At 40.7% G+C, this 22,174-nt stretch overlaps 1 protein-coding gene across 3 annotated transcripts in view; it reads left to right on the forward strand.

The window, feature by feature from the left end:
* LOC105935697 (signal transducer and activator of transcription 5B) overlaps positions 1–19,916 on the forward strand; it is a 37,327-nt gene extending 17,411 nt beyond the window's left edge. For 2 of the 3 annotated variants that reach the window (XM_012876237.3, XM_021323429.2), the window contains exons 8-19: positions 33–188; positions 7,786–7,965; positions 8,370–8,457; positions 9,852–9,974; positions 10,168–10,260; positions 10,468–10,674; positions 11,129–11,223; positions 11,417–11,559; positions 13,546–13,701; positions 13,809–13,860; positions 15,784–15,888; positions 16,536–19,916. In XM_012876237.3, the coding sequence (XP_012731691.1) occupies positions 33–188; positions 7,786–7,965; positions 8,370–8,457; positions 9,852–9,974; positions 10,168–10,260; positions 10,468–10,674; positions 11,129–11,223; positions 11,417–11,559; positions 13,546–13,701; positions 13,809–13,860; positions 15,784–15,888; positions 16,536–16,659 (1,522 nt within the window). In that variant the 3' untranslated portion in view covers positions 16,660–19,916. The remainder of the gene's footprint in view (positions 1–32; positions 189–7,785; positions 7,966–8,369; positions 8,458–9,851; positions 9,975–10,167; positions 10,261–10,467; positions 10,675–11,128; positions 11,224–11,416; positions 11,560–13,545; positions 13,702–13,808; positions 13,861–15,783; positions 15,889–16,535) is intronic. The other variant, XM_012876239.3, reaches the window with a different exon arrangement.
* Positions 19,917–22,174: the final 2,258 nt, after the last annotated feature.

The following is a 22,174-nucleotide window of genomic DNA, read 5'->3' on the forward strand; positions in this document are numbered from 1 at the left end:
ATGGAGTTTTGTCTTTTTTACTTGTTGTAAAGGTGTGAGAAGCTGGCCGACCTGATCTGGCAGAACCGACAGCAAATCCGGCGCTGTGAACATCTTACGCAGCAGCTTCCTTTACCTGGCTCAATAGAAGAACTGCTGAACAAACTCAATGCTGACATTACTGACATTATATCCGCCTTGGTCACCAGGTGAGAAACTCTTGACCATTTACATCTCTGTAGTCAACTTTAAAAAAAAAAAAAAAAATATTTTTTTTTTTTTTCTCCACTCAGTTTACCAGCTAGTTCGCAAGTGTCATCTCATGGCACTTGCCATGCCAAACAGACTTCATTTATAAACACAAGTATGTGTTTATGATCAATCCAATCCTGGAGCTAAACAGCTACATACGTTTTACTTCAACACACTCCACTTCTGTTCATCAGGCTGGCAAAAAGAGAAAGGGTATAATTAACAAATGTACCAAGGTAAATATGCTAGTTTTTGAGCAATGTGTACCAAGTCAGTTTTTTTTTTTTTTTTGTAAAGAAAAGGGGAAGGAAATTAAACTGATGAAAAAAGAAACATGAACAAATAAGTATATCAACAAGAAATGCCTGAAATAGTGTAGCAACAACAGGCAGTATGAAATTGAGAGCAAGAAAAGTTACCTATGAAGGAACCTCAAGCAGTTGCATTAAGTCACTGACTTCCTAGCAATCCCTTCTGAACCGGGCCATGGTGACAATAGACAGTAATTACGTTGAGTCGCTAGCTTTACAGCAATCTTTCATACTGAGCAAACATTTGGTGATATTTGAAAGGAGTTTCCCCTTTTAATAGAACAAAATTATTTGAGCTGTTTCGGTTTCTACAGCTTCCCATGCACTTTCTTCTTGATGTAACTTTCTTTTGAATGATGCATCTATCACCACTGCTTTCTTGACTGCTTGTCCATCAACATAATGTCCAATAGTTTAACCATCATTCAGGCAGGACCTCGAAGTCCTACATGGTTTTAGTCCTGTCATCCTCAGCCACTCTTAGCGATGTCTCCCACTTTGACCAAGGGAGGTCTTGTAGGGGTGCAGGTAGGGATGGGTATCTTTAAGGATTTCTCGATATTACTTTAAACGATACTCCTTATTGATCTGGTATTTTATCAATGCCTTTTTTTATTTATTTTTTTATCAAACAAAATAATCTTTGACATACCAGAAACTCAGATGAATTATGATAGACAAGACTTTGAAAGTTAACTTAATTAAAATGTATGTTGTATAATTGTATATATTTCTGAAGAAACTGCTCTGTCCATAATGGAAAACATTGCACTTTTGGACCGTCTATAAGCCCCACATTAAATGTTCAAATAATTTATAATCTACACATTTCTTGTTTGTTTTAAACGTCTTCATTAAATCATTGTGCACTTAGTAGTTGTAAGAATGAATGCAAACTAATGTCAATGCTTCATAGGTTTTCTTTGTGTGCGTACATACAACATACATACCTGCTGTATCTGATTTAGAGGCAGAGCTTGTTGTACTTGGCAGTCGAACACTGCATCTTTGTTTGTATGTGGCGCACCTTCGCGAGGCGTTATGTCAAATTACTTGTGTTCCCGCATTTTCAAGTGAAGCTGTTATTGCAGTAATGGCAGTTTGCGTTGACGACAACTATTTTTGAAAAGTACAGCAAAACTTTGGAACTTTTTGTTCGCTCTGCCATTATACCTTTATCAGCAAGTGGGACATCTTTCCTGATGTTGGATGAGATAGCAAAGCGAACAAGTAAGAGCAGAACATTAGCCCCCCTCGACAGTCCACTCTGTGGGTGTACATGAATGCACTTCAGAGTGGCACTTCCTGTGGCAGCGGCAGCTCAGAGTGGCACTTCCTGTGGCAGCGGCAGCTCAGAGTGGCACTTCCTGTGGCAGCGGCAGCTCAGAGTGGCACTTCCTGTGGCAGCGGCAGCTCAGAGTGGCACTTCCTGTGGCAGCGGCAGCTCAGAGTGGCACTTCCTGTGGCAGCGGCAGCTCAGAGTGGCACTTCCTGTGGCAGCGGCAGCTCAGGGTGGCACTTCCTGTGGCAGCTCAGAGTGGCACTTCCTGTGGCAGCTCAGAGTGGCACTTCCTGTGGCAGCGGCAGCTCAGAGTGGCACTTCCTGTGGCAGCGGCAGCTCAGAGTGGCACTTCCTGTGGCAGCGGCAGCTCAGAGTGGCACTTCTGGTGCCACGATTTGTAATAGATGCCTGTTAGTCTATAACTACTTCCAAGTAATCATGTTTTATTGATATTGTTTCCAATAAAAGCTTGTGGAACTTTCGCCTACCGCAAGGTGTCACAATGCCGCCAGTCCAGCTGCTGTAACTACTATCGCAGATCCTCTGGCATCTCTGGCATCTTGTGACAGCTATTTACTTTCAATTAACTGTGTGCTAAATTCACATCATTTAATAAAAAAATTTAAACAATTTGATAACGTTATAAGGATACTGTATGAGTGGTTTGACTCGTGATAAGAAAAACAAATAAAACATAAAAACATCATATGAAAATACGCTGGCACACTTTGGAGTTCCGTGGCCATTGAGTGCCACGACAATGCCAGAGAATGCCAGGATGCTACCAAGATGCCAGACTGGTTCTAAAAGCCTCCAAAATCCCACGCCGGCTGCCGATGTTTTCATGGAAGCAATGCTCATTATTGGCAAACGGGATGTTTGGGGGCAACTTTCTTGCACCGGGATCAGTTGCTAAGTATAGCAGTGATCTCAAAACACCAATGTTCCCACGCTTTCACTTGCACATTAATAACTTATAGCCAATAGAAAATATAAACTCTTGCACTCCGGTCCAACAGGTAATGTGATTCAAGTTTTGCTGCTCAGCCAATCAGATTGGCGTATTGTCAGCTGTGCGAGTTCAACCAGTTCATCATGGCTGCGCCCGTAAGGTGTTGTAAGCATCTGTTTCCAGACGAATAAAGCCCAATAATACCATTTTCTGGTGCCAGAAAGAGATCTTGATGGTGACGAAAAATAAATCCATTGATTTTTCCGAGATGCTTATTCCTGCTGGGTTTGCGAGGAGTGCCGGTGCCGATCTCCAGCTGTCAATGGGCGAGAGGGGTAAAGTAACAACACCATTGCTATATTTCGTTAATAAAACTAAAACATCATCATTTCCACACCTAACAGGTTGGAAATGAGGCCAAGTTGGCTGGATTCATTCTTCCAGCTGAATGCACTCCCTACGCAGTCATTTGGCACGACACCTGTGCTATCCTAGCGCAGCAGGTCTTGGTGATATCACAGTAAATTGGGCAAAAGTCTGGGTTATTTCTGCCTTGCGATGGACTGGGGTACCCCGCCTCTCGCCCATTGACAGCTGGAGATTGGCACCGGCACTCCTCGCGATCCCAGCAAGGATAAGCATGTCGGGAAATCGATGGTTGGATGGCACCCAACGGCCACGGACCTCCAAAGTGTGCCAGCGTGTTTTCATATGTTTTTATGTTTTATTTGTGTTTCTTGTCACGAGTCAAACTGCTCATAAATTCGCCTTATAACTTTTTATTAAATTGTTTAATTTTTTTTATTAAATTATGTAAATTTAGCACATGATTTATTGAAAGTAAATATAGCATTGGTATTAAATACCCGCAAAATCATAGCATTTGCCCATAAACGGCAACAGAAGTGACACCTTGTGGCAGCTGTATGCCAATGCAGCTGCCACAAAATGCTAGAAGATCTGCTATTACGGCAGCTGGACTGGCGGCGTTGTGACACCTTGTGGCAGGCGGCTGGCAAAAGTTCCACAAGCTTTTATTGGAAATACTATCAATAAAACATGATTATTTGGAAATAGTTATAGACTAACAGGCATCTATAACAAATTGTTTGCCCACGCACAGCAACAGCAATGCGGCAACAGCCGTGACACCTTCTTGGCAGTCACATGCCACTGAAAGTGCAACCGGAACTGCCACTACTAGGTGCCGCTGCCACAGGAAGTGCCACTCTTTGCTGGAGCTGCCACAGGAAGTGCCACTCTGAGCTGGAGCTGCCACAGGAAGTGCCAGTATCAGATGCCACTGCCACAAATTGAGCCTGCTGTCTCTCTAAAATCGGTCAGTAAGCACAATGGTAAGCATGTATAAGGAGCACCATATTATGAGGCGCAACATCAATTTTTGAGAAAATTTAAGGATTTTAAATGTGCCATATAGTCAGAAAAATATGGTATTCAAAATGGGACTTGGGGAAACTTCAAGGCTCAGCACTCGGCATCCATTTCCCCTTCTCACCCATCGGCTCTTATGAACCCATTTGCGAAGGATAAATACACAGCAATACAGTATCACCTTTCAGACGAACTTGTCAAGTGAAGAAGTAACTCCTGACTTTATAATGGTGTTGGCAAGAGAGTGTTTTGATCCGATGGCCCTGCTCTCTTCCATTTTATGCCTGATGGTGCCATTTTCTGGGTGGGGAGGGGCTAAGCCCTGAGTGGCAGCTGTTCACTTGTATGTGCGGCCGGTCCGACTATGTAAACAAGGGATTTGAGAACAACCAATCTCATAATTTGACTCAGTTTCAAGGCTTCTGAGCTTTCTGAAATGGAAAAGGCAGGGTATGCAGGAATTTACCCCAGAAATTACACAGAATATCCACTAACCCAGCTTTCTGAAACAGGGCCCTACTGCCTGTCAGCTGTTTGTGTGGCTGTGTGGGATCTGCTTATTGAAGGCCTTAAGTGTCGTGTTTCAACCAATTTGTACTTTGGCGCTTCATAAATTTGGTTGGTTTTTGAGCGCTACACCTGCTGTTTATTGCTGGAGCGCTGTGGCTCGGCTGGCGTTATTAGCTACAGTTGAAGTCCTTTGTACGGCTTTTGCTGGTTTCTGACCAGCCTTCTTGTTCCACTTCTGTTTTTGAAAAGCAGCTCTGTTTGTATGTTTCTATATGCCTGAGGACTACAGCAATATATGTATGGCTTGGTAAATGGCTCGTACGTTATTCTGTCTTTAGTCTGACGACCCCAAAGTGCTTTACTCTAGTCATTCACTCATTCACACCCTGACGGTGGTGAGCTATGTTAGTAGCCACAGCTGCCCTGGGGCATACTGACAGAGGCCAGGCTGCACAATACCACAGGCTTGTGCTAAATCTCACTGCAGAAAATGTAAATAATTTAATGGCAATAAAATTTGAACTCTGAAAGATTTACATGTCTCTCAGACCTTCCTTAGCAGGACCCCTACTCTGAAATAAAGCATATACTAAACAGCTCCTTTTTAAAATTAGTTTTTGTCTTTTTCATGTAATCGGCTGAATCAGTTGTATCAAAACTAAGTAAATGTTGCTCACAGGTTGAAGTGAATGCTTAGGGAGTTTGTGTGTATGATCAGAAACATGAAAAATTAGGGGGGACATTGGTCACAATCATATCGAGAGTCATTCCAGCAGATTCCAACACAGAAGTGTTTTGTTGTTGCCATGATATGTCTGAGACGATTTTCAGTACAGATCTGTTCACGATTTGTCTCATACAAGTAAACTATTCAAGCTTTACCACTCTATTTGTATGACCACAAGATGGCTGCAATGCATGCATGGTGCACTGTTCTAATCTATCACTTTTGTTCAGTTAACTTGTCTACCCATGTATGTCTTTCTCTTTATGGGTTGTACTGATATGTAATTTACCCCCACGGGGGACAATAAAACACTTTTAATCTGGTGCGCCTTATGGTCCGAAAAATACTGTAAGTCAAATAAAAGATTACTTGTACTAGAAGGATTAAGGTGTCAATAATCCTGTATTGTCATGTTTTACATTAGAATCCACATTTTACCTGAATAACAAGCTACCCTCATCTTTTCAGGAAGCCGTTTTCATGTCCAGAAGAATGAGCTTCGTCTTTTCATATACAAAATTATAAATAAACATCTGTTGGAAAACAGTATTTGATGACTGACTGATATATAGGTATATAGCCACGTAATATGCTTATAAAAAAAAAAGACCAAAAATCGTTTGATCATTATAAAATAAGGTTATAGACGACAAGCCTCCATCTTGATAGTGTTTTGATGGTCCTTTTTGAGCCGAGAAATAATTTACACTCAAGCGAGATTAACAAATATAAACAGACGTGGACACATCTAGAGGCAGTAACACAGAACTATCATAATGCCGGTTTGCTTAATTTATAAATCAATTGTAAATAATGCCGGACTAAGCCTGACCCTCTACAATGCCTCTCAATAAAGCAGCAACTCGGCGTGACCGAAGACCAACTATTATTAATTAAATAAACCAATCTACAAAAACATTAACAACCTTTGTATGCAACGAGTGTAAGCTACTGACATATTAATTAAAAAAAGGCAAATAACGTGGCTTTAAAGTTAACATGACTCAATGAAGACTTTGATTCTCTCTAATAATAATAATAATAATAATTAATAATAATAATAATAATGATGTAAAAAAAACAAGACAGTTTCTTTTTTTATTTGTTTTTGTAAAGGATTAAAAATAAAGCAACGTGACATGATTGTGTCGTTTTATCGTTTGATAAAAAAGCTAATCAATAAAAAAAATGCATATTGATCGATATTGATAGTTACAGAAAAACTTGCGTCCTGAAACTTTATATCGTGGATCAAGAGTGGCAAGTAGTTGTTTGAAGCCAGGTTTTTCCAACTGCAGACAACAGCAGCATATCAATCACTATGAAGCATGTTACTGCATGCGTGATGTCCTTATGTCGCTTGGACGCTTTGACATTTTATTGCAGGGAAGGGAGCCCAGTTTAGCTGCTATACCTGCTTTGTTTTGGAAGAAGTTCCATAAGATTCCTATGAAGACACGGAGTCGCGCGGGGCTGACACAGCTCGCACTGCTGCGGGTGTGAGTGGCTGAGCGGTTTATGTGATGAAACAAGTTGGTTGCGTTACCAGACTTTGTTTTTACCGGTTCCTTGCAAGTTTTACAAATCACTGTGGTTTATTTCTGTCAGACTGGCGGACTAGTAAAACCCCGTTTTGGGACAATTTCCTCCGCCTCTCCTTGCTGCGACATTCATATGCTCTGTGTTGTGGTTTGAGAGGGCGGCGCTTTGTGAAGGCGTGCCTGGTTCCGCGATTACGATTGGTTGAGAGGAAGTAGTGACTGTAGCATCAACTAATATGATTGGCTGAAAGGAAGGAAGGAAGGAAGGAAGGAAAACTTTTTATATCGAACTTTTATTGACCCTATTTTTTCCTATCGCGCCACACGTCTATCGATCAATATATATTGTTATTGAATTATCGTCCAGCCCTAGCACAGCCCACCTCGCGGAAATCAACAAACATGTCCGGAGAGAAGAGATCACGCACTTTGTAGTTACTTTTCGAAAGGATGTAGGCCCGGATTTGACTCGCATCATGCACGTGGATTTTGGTCACGTAATGATGGATTTAAAGGCTGTCTGAAATCGCCACAAAAGTCCGAAGCTCCTTTCCTCCTCACAATAGAGTTCTGACTGTTGACCCCATTAAAGGTCAAGGAGCAGGAATTGGGAGATATTTTTGTTATTCGGATGAAGCGTCTGCTGTGGAGTTATGCAGCTCCTTCAAGGTGACCTTTGGCCTCTGTGCTGCCTTTCTGATTAACATCCTCCTGGCCTGGTCTGAGTTGTTTTTATACAGTGATTAATTTCTCATTAATATCCTTTTTATCCATACATCAAGATAACATCAGTTAACTGTACACTGTTGACCACCATGTTTCTGTGTTCTGTTTTTCAGCACCTTCATCATTGAAAAACAGCCACCCCAGGTGTTAAAGACCCAGACTAAATTTGCAGCTACAGTCCGCCTTCTTGTGGGTGGGAAGCTCAATGTCCACATGAACCCACCGCAGGTGAAGGCTGTCATTGTTAGTGAGCAACAAGCCAAAGCTTTGCTGAAGAATGAGAGTACACACAGGTGAAGAGCCTTGCTGTATGTGAATTGGTGCTATCAATGACCTCTAGCAGACATTTGGTTGGTTATGAACAGTTTAACGTTTCCCATAAAACATTATAGCTTTAGTTGTTACTGATTTAGTTGAGGAAGACCGCTGCCCTGGTTTAAAGACTGCTGTCTGGTGACCATGGTTGTATGGACTGAACTAAAAATCAGAATCCAATATGCATGTTTCTTATCTAGACCACCTGTTAAAGCAACTCATTACGTATGAACATGTTTTTGTAATACACCTAGACCGAACTAAAATGATAAGTGACCTGGAGGCAAGTTTATTTTCTTTGTGAACGGTCATAAGATGAGTTTTTTTATGTGCAAAGGAACAGTATAGAAATAATGAATTTCTTTTTCTTTTGCCTCAATAGTGAAAGCAGTGGGGAAATCCTTAACAACAACTGTGTAATGGAGTATCACCAGGCCACATGCACCCTCAGTGCCCACTTCCGGAACATGGTAAACTGTTTTACTGCTTGCTCTTTGCTTATAACAATACACTAATAAATAATAATGGATACATGATACAAAACACTACATCTGGAGAATTTTGACAAAATTGGGTTCTAGATTTGAGTCTGTAGGGATGGATTGTTTCTTTAGCCGAATGTGTTCAAAGTTTGACATGATTTTCGGTTCACCTCGGTCTGTTTTGGGATTTGATCCCATTCCTGTTGGGGAGGGGGGCGCAATTCTTGGTTTTAAAAGGTTGCATATTTAAAGAGGACATATCATGCTAATTATTTCATTTTCACATTTAAAATATTCAGTTTTGGTCTATTAAAAGTGGAACTGCAATGCTTTGGTCTGGATTCCTTATTATTGTTGCCCCACAGCTCCTCTTTAACCCTTGTTCGGAGGTTAGTCTGAGAAGAACTCATTTTGGTGCTGTCTCTTTAAAGCTAAAGGAGGCACTTCACACCCCGTCCCCTCCAGTGTTCCACTCTACCCTATCCAGACATTTTTGTAGGATTCTGAGGGACGGTGTAAGGAACAACCAAGCTTTTTGCATTACCCACCCGCTTGAACTACAAAACGCGGCAAATAAAAATGCTGTATTTAAATAATTGGTTAACTGAAAGTCCATAACCTAGTTAAACAGCTCTGGAGCAAATACTGTGATTCTATGGTTCAAAACACATAATACATATATATAACTCAACCACTTATGAAATATCATCCAAGCAGAATTCTGTTAAATAATTGACCTGTTTGCAGTCACCCAGGTTCTTTTCCTGATGAATGTGGTATTTCTATTGTAGACTTTTGTAGTAATAAAGACTCTTGAAACCGTAACTATATTTTACCATATTTAATCTAAAAGGCAGAGGGATGTTTACAGCTTCAGTACTGAACTCTCATACACAACAACGCAACAGGTGCCAGAGCGCCCTGTTCATTCCTCACACAGACATTAAATAGGACCCATTGTGTCCTCCCATTCAGGGGTCGTGCCCAGTATGATATCCATGTTCTGTTCATCACATTGGTGGAGAAGATCATGCTACAATGCAGACGTGTCCTTGCTGACACATTGTCCCCTAATCGGTCATTCTTTCCAATCCAACGATCTCAGACTCTGTGCCTCCAGAGTCCGTTTATCTGTAATTATCATGGTAGCCAACTTTGCAGTCCAGTCTCTCTAATCTCATAATCTCTAACAATATGCAGCTATCAATGCAGTTCCTGGACAGATTTAATTCAGCTTTTCTACACTGCTAGAGACTCCAAGCACACAACAAAATGTATTTAAGGGCTAAAATGTGAATTTTGTATGATATGTCCCCTGTAACGCTAGGCATGTTGTGATGAAGTTGTTTGGTCTAATGTATCGCTTGTTTTTTCTTTTCCAGTCTCTAAAGCGGATTAAGCGTTCAGATCGTCGGGGTGCAGAGTCTGTGACAGAGGAGAAATTTACAATTCTGTTTGAGTCACAGTTCAGCATTGGGGGAAACGAGCTGGTCTTTCACGTCAAGGTTATTCAGTTGGAAAGCTTTTATTTCTGTTTAAAAACAAAAAAAAAGTCAAGATTTATCCCATTTGATTTTCAGCATTAAATCATTCCCTTTGTAGTTCTGTTTAAACCCAATCTAGTATACCATTAAATTGCTGTATCTAAAGGTGCAAATTCAGATAGTTTGACACTATTGTCAATCTGTCGTCCTGCAGACCCTGTCTTTACCTGTGGTTGTGATAGTACATGGCAGCCAAGACAATAATGCCACGGCAACGGTCCTGTGGGACAACGCCTTTGCTGAGCCGGTAAGACACCATCTAAGCCATCTTCCTTATTTTAAACCGTGAATCTGCTTTCAATAATTAGAACTGCCAAATCTTTTCTTGCTTTAGAGGATTTAAAGTTTTCAGACAACAGTAGTGAAAGTGGTGTAAAATAAAGCAACTGGCCTCCCCTGGCTTACCAGACCACACTTTTAGTAACCCTGATGTTTTCTATTCTCCTATTTATAGGGAAGAGTGCCATTCGTTGTTCCTGACAAAGTGCTGTGGACTCAGCTATGTGAGGCCCTCGATATGAAGTACAAGGCAGAAATGCACAGTGGGCGTGGCCTGACAGAAGATAACCTGGTCTTCCTGGCCCAGAAGGCATTTTCCAGCAGCAGCAATAACCCTGAGGATTACCGTAACATGACTATCTCCTGGGCCCAGTTCAACCGGGTGAGGCCAGCTCAATAATGCTCTCCTGTTGCTCCTTGTTGACCAACAAGCCTGTCATGTCCTTATGGCTTCCTCATCCCTGCCAGAACTATCAACCAAGGCAGACTATCCCTAACTTTGACAAATCTGTGGTAATAAAATGTCACCTAGAAACACAGGCTGAATGGGGAAGCATCGTTTTTTTTTTTATGAAAATGATAATGGCAGAAGCTTGATACATAAACATTTTCACAGCAGTTAGTGGACCAGAATGATTCACTTTAATAAATCTGATTGAAGAACTAACAGTGGATTCAAGGTGTGATGTTGATAAAAATACTCTTTCTACAGGCAGTGCTACATAATAATTGGGTATTTTACATTAATGAGGTTATTTTATTTTTTACTATTAACTGTGCCTTTAGACTCGTCCAACTAACTACTAAAACAAGCTGACAGATACTGTGTTTAACAGGAAAACTTACCTGGACGCAACTTCACCTTCTGGCAATGGTTCGATGGAGTGGTAGAGCTCATGAAGAAACATCTGAAGCCTCACTGGAATGATGGGTAAAGAATTATATGACTGCAGTTAGATTTTTTTTTTTTTTTTTTTTTTAGCCAATTAATTTAAATAAATGGCATTAACATTCAATTTTTTTCACTGATCTCATTTATTGAAACCGTCCTGTTTGTCAATCATTAAAAACGTAAGTGTTAGGTCTGGGTAATACTTTCATTTCACCCATGGATGTAATTTTAGGGCTATTCTTGGATTTGTGAACAAACAGCAGGCGCAGGACATGCTCTTGTCCAAACCAAACGGCACCTTCCTGCTGCGCTTTAGCGACTCTGAGATCGGAGGCATCACTATTGCCTGGGTGGCTGAAAATCCCAATAAACAAGGTAAAAACTCTTACAGCTTCAGTACATGTGATGATGTGGCCTAAAATCTAAATATTTTTTTAAATCAACCTTGCAGCAGTAGAATAGATTTTTAATCAGTTCAGTTCCAGAACGAAGATGCAGATGGCTGCTCGGGTTGGAAAAAGTACATTAGACAGACAAAAAAAAAACTCATAATCTTAGACAAATACAAATCCCTCTTACAATAGAAGAAGAGGAAAAAGAAGAAATCTTTGTCATTGCAATTGTAAATTCCAACTAAATTTGTTTCTGCATTTAACCAATCACTTGGGGAGCAGTGGGCTGCTTTTATGAGGCCTCGGGATCAATCTGGGGCTACGGGTTCTGCTCAGGGAGCCATAGTGGCAGTCTGCGGGGATTGAACTGGGTACTTGCTTCCCTCTCAGACTTGAGTGTGTGGCTCTAACCACTAGACCACCTATCCCCTAAATAATTGGACCACACAGATGTTAAAGAATGACCAGATCCCAAAGTTATCTGCCTAACACCAGATTCTCACAGTCTAGTGGTGCAAAAAGAGCCAAGCACCAAAGCATCAGACTGATTTCCAGGGATCAGTGACTGGAAGAAGAGCCGTTTAAACATATTTTCCATTTCATTTGAGAAAACACTAAACGCACACTTAGGGAAAGGATCCACATATATGGTATCATGTGTGTCAAGACTGCAGAACAAAAATGAGATTAAAAGGGTTTAAAATAACAAAAAAAATACCAAAGAGAAACAACTAAAATCCAACAGTTGACCCAGTATTCTGCTGCGGATCCAAGCTGAGCAGCGGTAGCCTAGAACGGTTCAGAGAGGAGCGCCTAGAACAGCAGCTTATAGACACGTCCAATTTTACTATAGAGACACGGACTGAAGGTAATACTGGATATTGTTGCTGGGAAACCTGTTCAGTAAATCAGTATAAGCCATATAAGAAGTGTCAAATAAACTCAGAAGCAGCACAGAGTTTAGAATAAAAGCTATTTTACGCAACTTAGCTTACAACTTCTGATCAAATGATGCCCTTTGACAAAGGTGGTAATGTTAAAGTTAGTCACCTGATGCATTTTTCTATTAGTAAGTTCTGTTATAAAACATTGCACCATCTACTCAGTGTTTCTCTGACTGCCACCTTGGGGTCTTTGACTCTTTCTACAATACCGAAGCCTCTCCAGCTCTCCATCCTCCTCTGGTCAGATTCAAACTGTAATCACTTGCCTAGGAGGACCTGTCGCTAAATGTCCCGTGTGTTTAATGTTCTTTAAAACCATTCCTTGATCCAGAGCCGATTTCCTGTACAAACAGCTCCATCTTTTAATTCAACATCTCCGACCAACGAGTTCCTGAGTTTTCAGTGTCGGTCTTTCTGTCTCCCTATGATCTTATACTGCAGGGTCCAGAAGCTTCTACATGGGTGGGGAGGAATATGAGTGACAGAACTGAGCTTTTAGCTAATTAGATGGTGCCAGGAATTGTTGCTATGGAAACTTATAGTAGAAAGTTTTTAGTTACTTTAGACCACAAAACATAATGTTTTGTTTTTTCCATTATTGGTTTAGTGAGAGCAGCAATGTATATCAAATGTTTTTAAAACACTTCAATCAGTAGCTATTGTGTGAAGTGGAGAGCAGAGAAATGATGCTCAGATGTCAAAACTGTGAATGAGGTTTCTGGGATTTAGGCAGTTTTCAGAAACCTTGTATAGAATCATATTTAATCTAATTGTTCTTCATGTCAAGCCAGACTCAATGCAGTATGCCTTAATAAAATCTGATGCAGCAGAGTTTGTGAAAACATTTTGGACACTCAAAACTTTCAGCTATGACTGTAGTGATTTATGTGATCCACATAAACTAGGTAGGTAATAATACAGCAGGAAAAGCCAATATATCAATGCATTTGTCGTGTAACCCCAATGAGAGAGCCATTTAATATCTTTTAACTGAGGATTGTGATCTTTTTCACCTTATTTTGTAGGTGAAAGACTGGTCTGGAATCTGCTGCCCTACACAACAAAGGACTTCTCTATCCGCTCCCTGGCTGACCGCATAAGTGACTTGAACCATCTTCTGTTTCTTTACCCCGACCGGGCCAAAGACGAGGTCTTCTCCAAGTACTATACGCCTCCACTTTGTATGTGTAATGAGTTTTGAACCTCAACATACACTTTTTAAATAAGATTTCTTTGGCGTACCTGGTGAGTGCCACTGTAAACCTAAATAACCCTATTTATCTTCCAGCAAAACCAGTGGATGGATATGTTAAACCGCAAATCAAACAAGTTGTACCAGAGTAAGTTTGGGATTTTTCTTTGACTCGTGTCCTAGAAGTGCCTCAAAATCTTAGTAAATATGATATTCTAATAGCTCTAAGGTTTTTGTAAACCGGTGCTAAAGCTTGATTGCATTAAATCTCAAAAAATTATGCCATAAAACTTAGACTCTGTACTTCCAACTATAAATTGTGCTAGCATACACTGTCCAATAGACAGTCACATCAAAGCGCCTGTATCATGAATGGAAAAGCTAAACCTCACACAGTACATCACAATCAAGGAAAATATTATTTGAAGTTAATTTGACAGTAAAATGGAACACGGAGTATAGTACTTCAAATACCTGGTAATATATTACAAACAGACCTTTTCACTTATTTGTTCTGTTCTTCTTTCTTCTAAAAATGGTTCCCCCTGAAAGATTTCTTTTTTTGTTCCTTTATATTGGGCAAGACACACTTCACCCGCATTGTCTGCTGGCGGTGGTCAGAGGGCCCGGTGGCACTGTTGTATGGCAGCCTCGCCTCTGTCAGCCTGCCCCAGGGCAGCTGTAGCTACTAACATAGCTATTCACACATTCACCCATTCACACACACACATTCACATAGTAAATGTGTGTGTGAATGGGTGAATGACTAAAAAAAAACTGTAGTGTGAAGTGCTTTGGAGGTCGTCAAGACTAGTTAAAGCACTGTACAAGTACAAGCCATTTACCATTTATAAAAATGTTAATGTTTCAGTTCCTCTAATAGGTTAACAAAGACAACCTGAGAAAACATAAAATGCAGTTTTCAAATGACGAATTCGGAGGCAACAGGACTTTCGCTCAGGTTTTTCTGAAAATGTTTCAACACCAAACATTTAAGCTTGATAAAGAAAGAGAACCAGGAGGAATCTGTAAGGGGGGGAAAAAAAATTTTCCCCTGTGCTGTATAGGGTAGTTCACGCGTGACGTCAGCGCTACATCCGGGTCCCGCGGGTAGGCAAAAAACAGTACTGTTCTCGTCTACTACATGACAAAACGGGTGATTTAGAGCGTGCTTTTAGTTAGTTTATTTTTGGAATCTAAACAATGCCTACGACTTGTTGTGCTCCCGGTTGCACAGAGAGGCATTCCAAATCGTTGGATGTACGTTTCTGTCGTTTACCGAAGGAGGAAGGACGAAAGAGAAATTGATATTTTCAATGAAAAGAGCGCAGGCAGACACTCCCAATGGACTGGGGGAGCCACCATACTACATAGCGGTGGAGGGGAGGTGGCGATCGCTACACGGGCTGGAGCAGCAGCCGCTGTCTGGAGCAGCAGACAGCGGCTCCATTACGCCCCCGTTCGCCCTATCGGGCAGGTCTTCCTCTGCTGAGACGCGGTCTGTGTCCGACGGCGCTTTGTACTTTGAACGTGTGAACAACATCCATCCATCCATCCATTTTCTGACCCGCTTAATCCCTCATGGCGTCGCGGGCGTTGCTGGAGCCTTTTTCCTGATATAAAATAATTGTAGCCGTCCAGCGGTTTCAGGGGCTTTCGTGCTCTCTCGTCTGTACTGGCCTGCCGTGTTTATAAGGCAGCTGTGTCGCGGTACGGAACACTTGGTCAGCATTTCACAGACTCGCTCCGTCCCTTCAGGTTTTTGCTGTGTGGATCTGGCAATCTGATACCATCAACCATCAACTTACTCTTAAAACGATCTTGTGATATGTTATCTAAAGAAGAAAAATACGTGGAGAACTCGTTAGTTTCTCATTCAGGGATGAGTGGATTTAGGGTTTTGAGACTGACCCAAAGACTGTGAAGGATTGGCCGCTGAGTCAGTGTTATCACTGACTCTGGTTAGGGTTATTGCAATTTCTCCTCTTTATTTATTTATTTTTTTTTATTTTTTTTATTTTTTTTTTGCTACAAAATGTAGACTTTAAAGATTTTCACTTCTCTCCGGTAGATTCACCACCCCAAACCCTGAACCGTGCCCAGGAGTTGCATTCATGGACCAGACAGCTTCTTCCTCTGCGAGCCATTCCAACAGCTTTGGCGTCTACTCTACCATGTAAGCAGTTTAGTTTTCTTCACAAGCAGAACCTGTGCTTATTCACATTATTACTGTATGTAAAGTGTGCATCCAAAACTTTAACAATTGGATTTTAGTATCCCATTGCTGCTTCATGTGTTTAGATGAGAAATGGAATATTTGATCTTATGAACAGTTGAGAGCAATTGTTTGGGGAGACAGTGCTGCAGAAATGTTGTTCACCAAGGCAGAGTTGAGTGACCTTAGTTTTTATTGGTCCAACTATGAATCTTAAGAGTGTTGCCATTTACCAGCTTTGGTGTTGATGCTGTTTTAAAAGCAATGGAAAATAAGTACTTTGAAAAGGATGGGTTTGGGGTCTTTAATAGGCTTGAAAGGCAACACACACTCACTGGCCACTTTATTTGGTACACCTTGCTAACGCCAGGTTGGACCACTTGTTTCTTCAGAACTGCCCTAATTTCCTGTGTCTTATATTCAACAAGGTGTCAGAAACATTCTTGCATAGATGCTTAAATGCATGGCATATCTGCCATGTGTAATAAAGTGGCCAGTATGCTTATGGTCTCAGATCCAATCAATAAATTCTGTTCTGTAGAGATTAGAAATGATTCAAGACCTCCCGTAGCGATTATTTTCTTTGTCTCCTGCTGTTTTCTTGTCAGTAGTGACACCATGCTTGATCCAGATGGAGACTTTGACTTGGAGGACACAATGGATGTTGCTCGCCATGTGGAGGAATTGCTTCGCAGGCCCATGGCCAACCAGTGGAGCAGTCAGCAGTCCTGAACCTGAAATATTAACCTGCTGCAAACCTTTGTGTTTTTTGTTTTTTTCTTTTTTTCCTTTTTTCTTTGTTTTTTTTCTTTTTTTTTTCTTTTCTTTTTTGTTGGTTTTTAACACTCACTCCCAAAATCTCTATTAGGCAGTAACAGAGAAGACTTACATTACAGTTTGGTTGTGACATTTAGTTATCCTTGTCCATATTGAAGAGGAGGAAAGCAGGACTATTGTCTATTTAAAGAGAGTATATCGACCACATTACTTGCAGAAGATAAGTCTGATATTCTCTCCAGCTCACCATAGTTCTTCAGGGCTGATATCTAAATTTGCTTAGTTTTATTTTTGATATAAAGCTTGGACATAGTTATTTTCAGTAAAAGCTGTACAGTACTTTCATATGTACCCGATGAGCTTCTGTGTGGCTGCAAGAAATAATGGATAATTGAACTGTAGAGAAACTAGCTTCCCCTAAACTTGGAGGGAGCATGTATGGTGCTTGCAGATGCCTTTAGTTAAAACTTGCTCAGTTTTCATTTTGTTGATGGTGATTGCAACTACACCAAAAGTAGTTGACAGCAGATCTGTGCCTTCAGCTAAAACCAGGGATCAATCAAAAAGGATTGCAGCTGATGTTCCACTATGTCAAAAAACAAAGGTTGCAGTAATACTGGGGGGGAAAAAATACTGATCGTAGTTTATTCCTCTTAGAAAAATCTGTTTATGTTGAGACCATTTCATATAAACAAATAGGCAAGGAAATGTGTTGATTTCTCCCCTTTGGTAATCCCATATCTCCACTCTTAGGGACCAAACTCTGTCCTCTAACTAGATCACCTCCACAGAGCAGGGTTCAGAGACTCCAGAATCTGGGAGTGGAGAGGATGGGATGGCCTGCCTCCCGTCCTGACATCAAGCCCAGTGAAAACTTGTGGGACCAGCTTGGGCGTAATGTCTGTGTCAGAGGGGCCAACCAAACCACACTGCTTCACCTCAGCTGAGACAGATGCTGCCTGAAGAAGGGGACCCCATCCCCCAACCGTGGGGGACCAAGCTGGTGACCACCATGAGGAGGAGGCGGCAGGCTGATTTGGGTTATGTAGGGTTCTCCCACTCACTACTGAGGCCCAGGTTTGTTAAATCATCATCCAATCCAGTAAACGGCACCAAACAATAGGCAGCAACACAATAAGCTGTCTGGCTGAGAGGACTTGGCAAGTTGTTCTTGGGTAGAACCAACATACTCAATTCTACTGTTCAATCCACAAACAGGTTATCTTTACAAAAGTGGCTCCATTTGAAGTGAAACAAATGGTGACAAAGACATATCTGATATATTCCTAACACACAAAGTGATTATCTACTGCATTCACACAGGTTAGGTGGTAATCCACACAATCCCCTGGAAGTGTTGGATTTGAAACAAGTACCCGTTTCCACTGATAAGCTCCGACTGCATATTTTGCACAGAACCCTGCAGAGATGAAACGGAAGCTTGATGAGATTGGAACCGACAGCTCTCCTTTCACATGGATTTCAGCCCATGCTGTGTTTACAGCTCCAAAATTAACAATGGGATAATGAAATCAAATTATATGGAAAGAAGTACAAGCTTAGGGGGTGTCTGTGCAAAAGTAATCCCACAGATGTACCCTCTAGAGACGGTGAACTTTATTTTTTTTACTACTCTAATCATGTGTTGCAAGTTAACACATTTTATATGAAAATGTTTTTAGCTTCTAAAGCATCAAAGTCCTGATTTTATCACATGTAGGTCTGTGTTTGTAACCAAAATAATACAAAACATCTGGAAAGGCTTCCGGGTTTTCTGACACATCCTAAATGTTAATGCAGCTTTGGCATTGGTTGGTAGATGGACTCTATTGTTAGGTTCACACAGGTGAGATAAATTACACACGCGAATGAAAATCTAGTGTACAAAGATCTTTATGTAGATATCCTTGTCTTGTTCAGAGGTTACTTAGTGGAACTGAGGCACCAAGCTGCCTTAATGACATTGGTTTTAGGTGCTGAAATGTGTTGTTAAATAATCAGATTTTATTGTTGAAAGTTTTTTTGTTTGAACATTGAATTTGAAATTCAGTTAATTTTCTTTTCAATTCCTTTTTTTTTTAGTTCAACTGTTTAATGAAAAAGGCTTGGTGTAACGCCACAACGAAGCAGAACTGAATCCAACTTGGATCCTGAAAGCTCGTTCTTACTGTCTAGTGTGTACTATAGAGGTGACACTCCTGTTTGTTGGAGTCTTAAAGTGCCTTTTGAACTGTTGGAGATTGCAGAAATTTGCTAAAATGTTTCCTGTGCGCACACCTGCCTATGCATGCTCACACAGGCTGTATCATTAAAATTGTTGTTTCATTTACAAAATTTTGCTAAAACCGTTGGAAGAAGACTATTACAATCAAATTAGGCAGCTGGACTGAGTCCTACCCTTGTCCCCCTTCAGACGGTCCGCAGAACATCACATTTGACCTTTACGGCAAATAAAATAAGACCAAGTCAGAAAAAACGAGTGCAATCATTGTCTGTTAGTAAAACGAGTACTTGCTTATCTGAGATCATGCTGTTAGATGTAGAGCCACAATTACCTGGATGAAACGAGCTCTGTCGATGCAGTGAGTCAAGTTCTATGGATACAACCATCTCTTGTTCTGTTCCTCAGGCAGACCACTTTGTGTTCTACCGAGTCGGCCAACTGCAAGGGAGCTCTCTGTAAAGCATAAACTGATTTTAAATGGGTTTTGTAGTGTTTAAAATATTTCTGGTACTTTTGGTTTTGATGCTAGCATACATCTGTTTACTTTTCCTTGTATATCTGTCAGAGCGGTACTCTAAGACATATATTATTCTCTTGTTGCGTATGTGAAATGTCACATATAATCCTTATTCATCTTGATTTTTTTATGTTGATCAACTGTTTTTTCCTTTAGTTGAATTAACTGTGGCTACTTTGTTTTTATATTTGCTAATTACAATAAAATATGCAGGAATATAATTCCATACGTTGTTTTCTACTATATTATGTTTAAATAAAATAATCTCAATTTCAAAAAACTTGACAGAGTAATTTATATGGGATGTTTTTGGTTTGTTTTGTTTGTTTTTTGTAACAGATGGACAATATTACAGATTGAACCACAAAATGTAATATATTTATTTGAGTTTTTATGTCAACAAACAAACATGACTAACTGTGAAATGGAAGGACAGTAACATCAAATCTACCAATAAAAATCTAACATTTATGTTTTTTTGCCCGTTTGTCTTTGCAAAAGTTGCGTGCATGCTTGGTCCAGTTTTTAGTTCCAATGCTCCCAACCCGCTTCCCTCTCCCTGCTGCAGAAAAGGATCCGCACAGTGTTTATCTCACATAGGGATGGTCATGAAAAAGAAGTAATGGTCCTCCAGTATACCCTTTCTTCCTTATGCACTTCCTGTGGCAAACTACTTGTAGCTATTTTTCACCAATGACTTTCCTCCTATTCTTCCATAATGGCCAGATTTCTGGAGCGCACCATAGTTGTCCTATCAGCAAATTCTTCAACCGGAGCTGTGAATCTCTATCTCCTCCAGAGTTCAATTCAATTAAATTTTATTTATATAGCGCCAATTCATGAAACATGTCATCTCGAGGCACTTTACAAAGTCAAATCAATCATATTATACAGATTGGTCAAAAATGTCCTATATAAGGGAATCGGTTGATTGCTTCAAAGTCCCAACAAGCAGCATTCACTCCTGGAGAAACGTAGAGCCACAGGGAGAGTCGTCTGCATTGTACATGGCTTTGCTGCAATCCCTCATACTGAGCAAGCATAAAGCGACAGTGGAAAGAAAAACCACCCATTAGCGGGAATGAAAAACCTCCACCAGAACCGGGCTCAGTATGAACGGTCATCTGCCTCTACCGACTGGGGGTTACAGAAGACAGAGCAGAGACACAACAAGAGAGACAAAAAAGCACAGAAGCACACATTGATCCAGTAATCTGTTCTACATTAGATGGTAGTAGCGGGTGACCTGTTTTCCCTGGATGATGTCACAGTTAACAGAACGCCAGACCAGGTGTACCTACTATGAAGAAAAAAGAGAGAGAACAAAAAGTTAAAAGCTGAAATGACAACAGTCATTTCAATGTAATGCAATGCAAAACTGGAGAACAGTAGAAATCAGTGAGAAAAATAGGCCCTGATGTCCTCCAGTAACCTAAGCCTATAGCAGCATAACTATAGAGGTAGCTCAGGGTAACATGAGCCACTCTAACTATAAGCTTTGTCAAAAAGGAAAGTTTTATGATTAGTCTTAAAAGTAAACAGGGTGTCTGCCTCACGGACCAAAACTGGGAGTTGGTTCCACAGGAGAGGAGCCTGATAACTAAAGGATCTGCCTCCTATTCTACTTTTAGAGACTCTAGGAACCACCAGCAGACCTGCAGTCTGAGAGCGAAGTGCTCTGTTAGGAACATACGGGGTAATCAGAGCTCTGATATATGATGGAGCTTGATTATTAAGGGCTTTATACGTTAGAAGAATTTTAAATTCTATTCTTGATTTAACAGGAAGCCAGTGAAGGGAAGCTAAACTTGGAGAAATATGATCCCTCTTGTTGATTTTCATCAGAACTCTTGCTGCAGCATTTTGGATCAGCTGAAGGCTTTGAACTGCATTTTGTGGACTTCCTGATAGTAAAGAATTACAATAGTCCAGCCTTGAAGTAACAAATGCATGGACTAGTTTTTCAGCGTCACCCCTGCCACCATGGATCTTCTGGCTGCTTCTCTGAATAATGCTTTTGTGACAGTTTAGATGGACATCCATAATCTTGGTACATCTGGAGTTGATCCACCACCATTCCATATACAGTAGATGAGTTGAACAGAGCTCTAAAGCTCAAATCTGTTGAACCTGACTGCTTTAAACTGAACCAGAACTTTCTCCCTGAACTGTCTGTTTGGTGCCTTGGTTTCCATGAGGCAAGAAACAAGACATTTGCATTTAGATTCAGAATTAATGAGGGTTGAAATTATTTACTAATTAAGCGTCCTCTAAAGGAAGATCCTCTGGATTTTATTTCTGGGTTTAACAGTAGCAGGGACTTGTTAGCAGATGTGGCTGCACAGCGGTAATAAGACCTGTTATTTTAGCTTTATCTCGATGAAGGAATAAGGACATCACAGACTTGAGCTCAAACTTGGAGTGAGGTGAGTATCCCACCAAGACACATTTCACTTTATTATCATCTCATGTTATATGAAAAGTTTATATAATCAGGACCCTTAACACCCCCCCACTTGCTCTGCAGGTTAACACCATGATCAGAAATAACTTTCCTAATATTACATTCCAAAATCAAATCTTTGGTCATGATGTCTGCTACCATCTGATCTGTGGGAGAATAGCTCAGATTGACCTTTCCATCCCTGTGTTGATTTGACAAAGTGGTACCTTTATATCAACATGTTTACATCAGTTACTCTTCACAGGGTTCTTTGCTGTTGCAATAG

Source organism: Fundulus heteroclitus, chromosome 10 (genome assembly GCF_011125445.2).
Source record: "Fundulus heteroclitus isolate FHET01 chromosome 10, MU-UCD_Fhet_4.1, whole genome shotgun sequence".
Taxonomy (NCBI): domain Eukaryota; kingdom Metazoa; phylum Chordata; class Actinopteri; order Cyprinodontiformes; family Fundulidae; genus Fundulus; species Fundulus heteroclitus.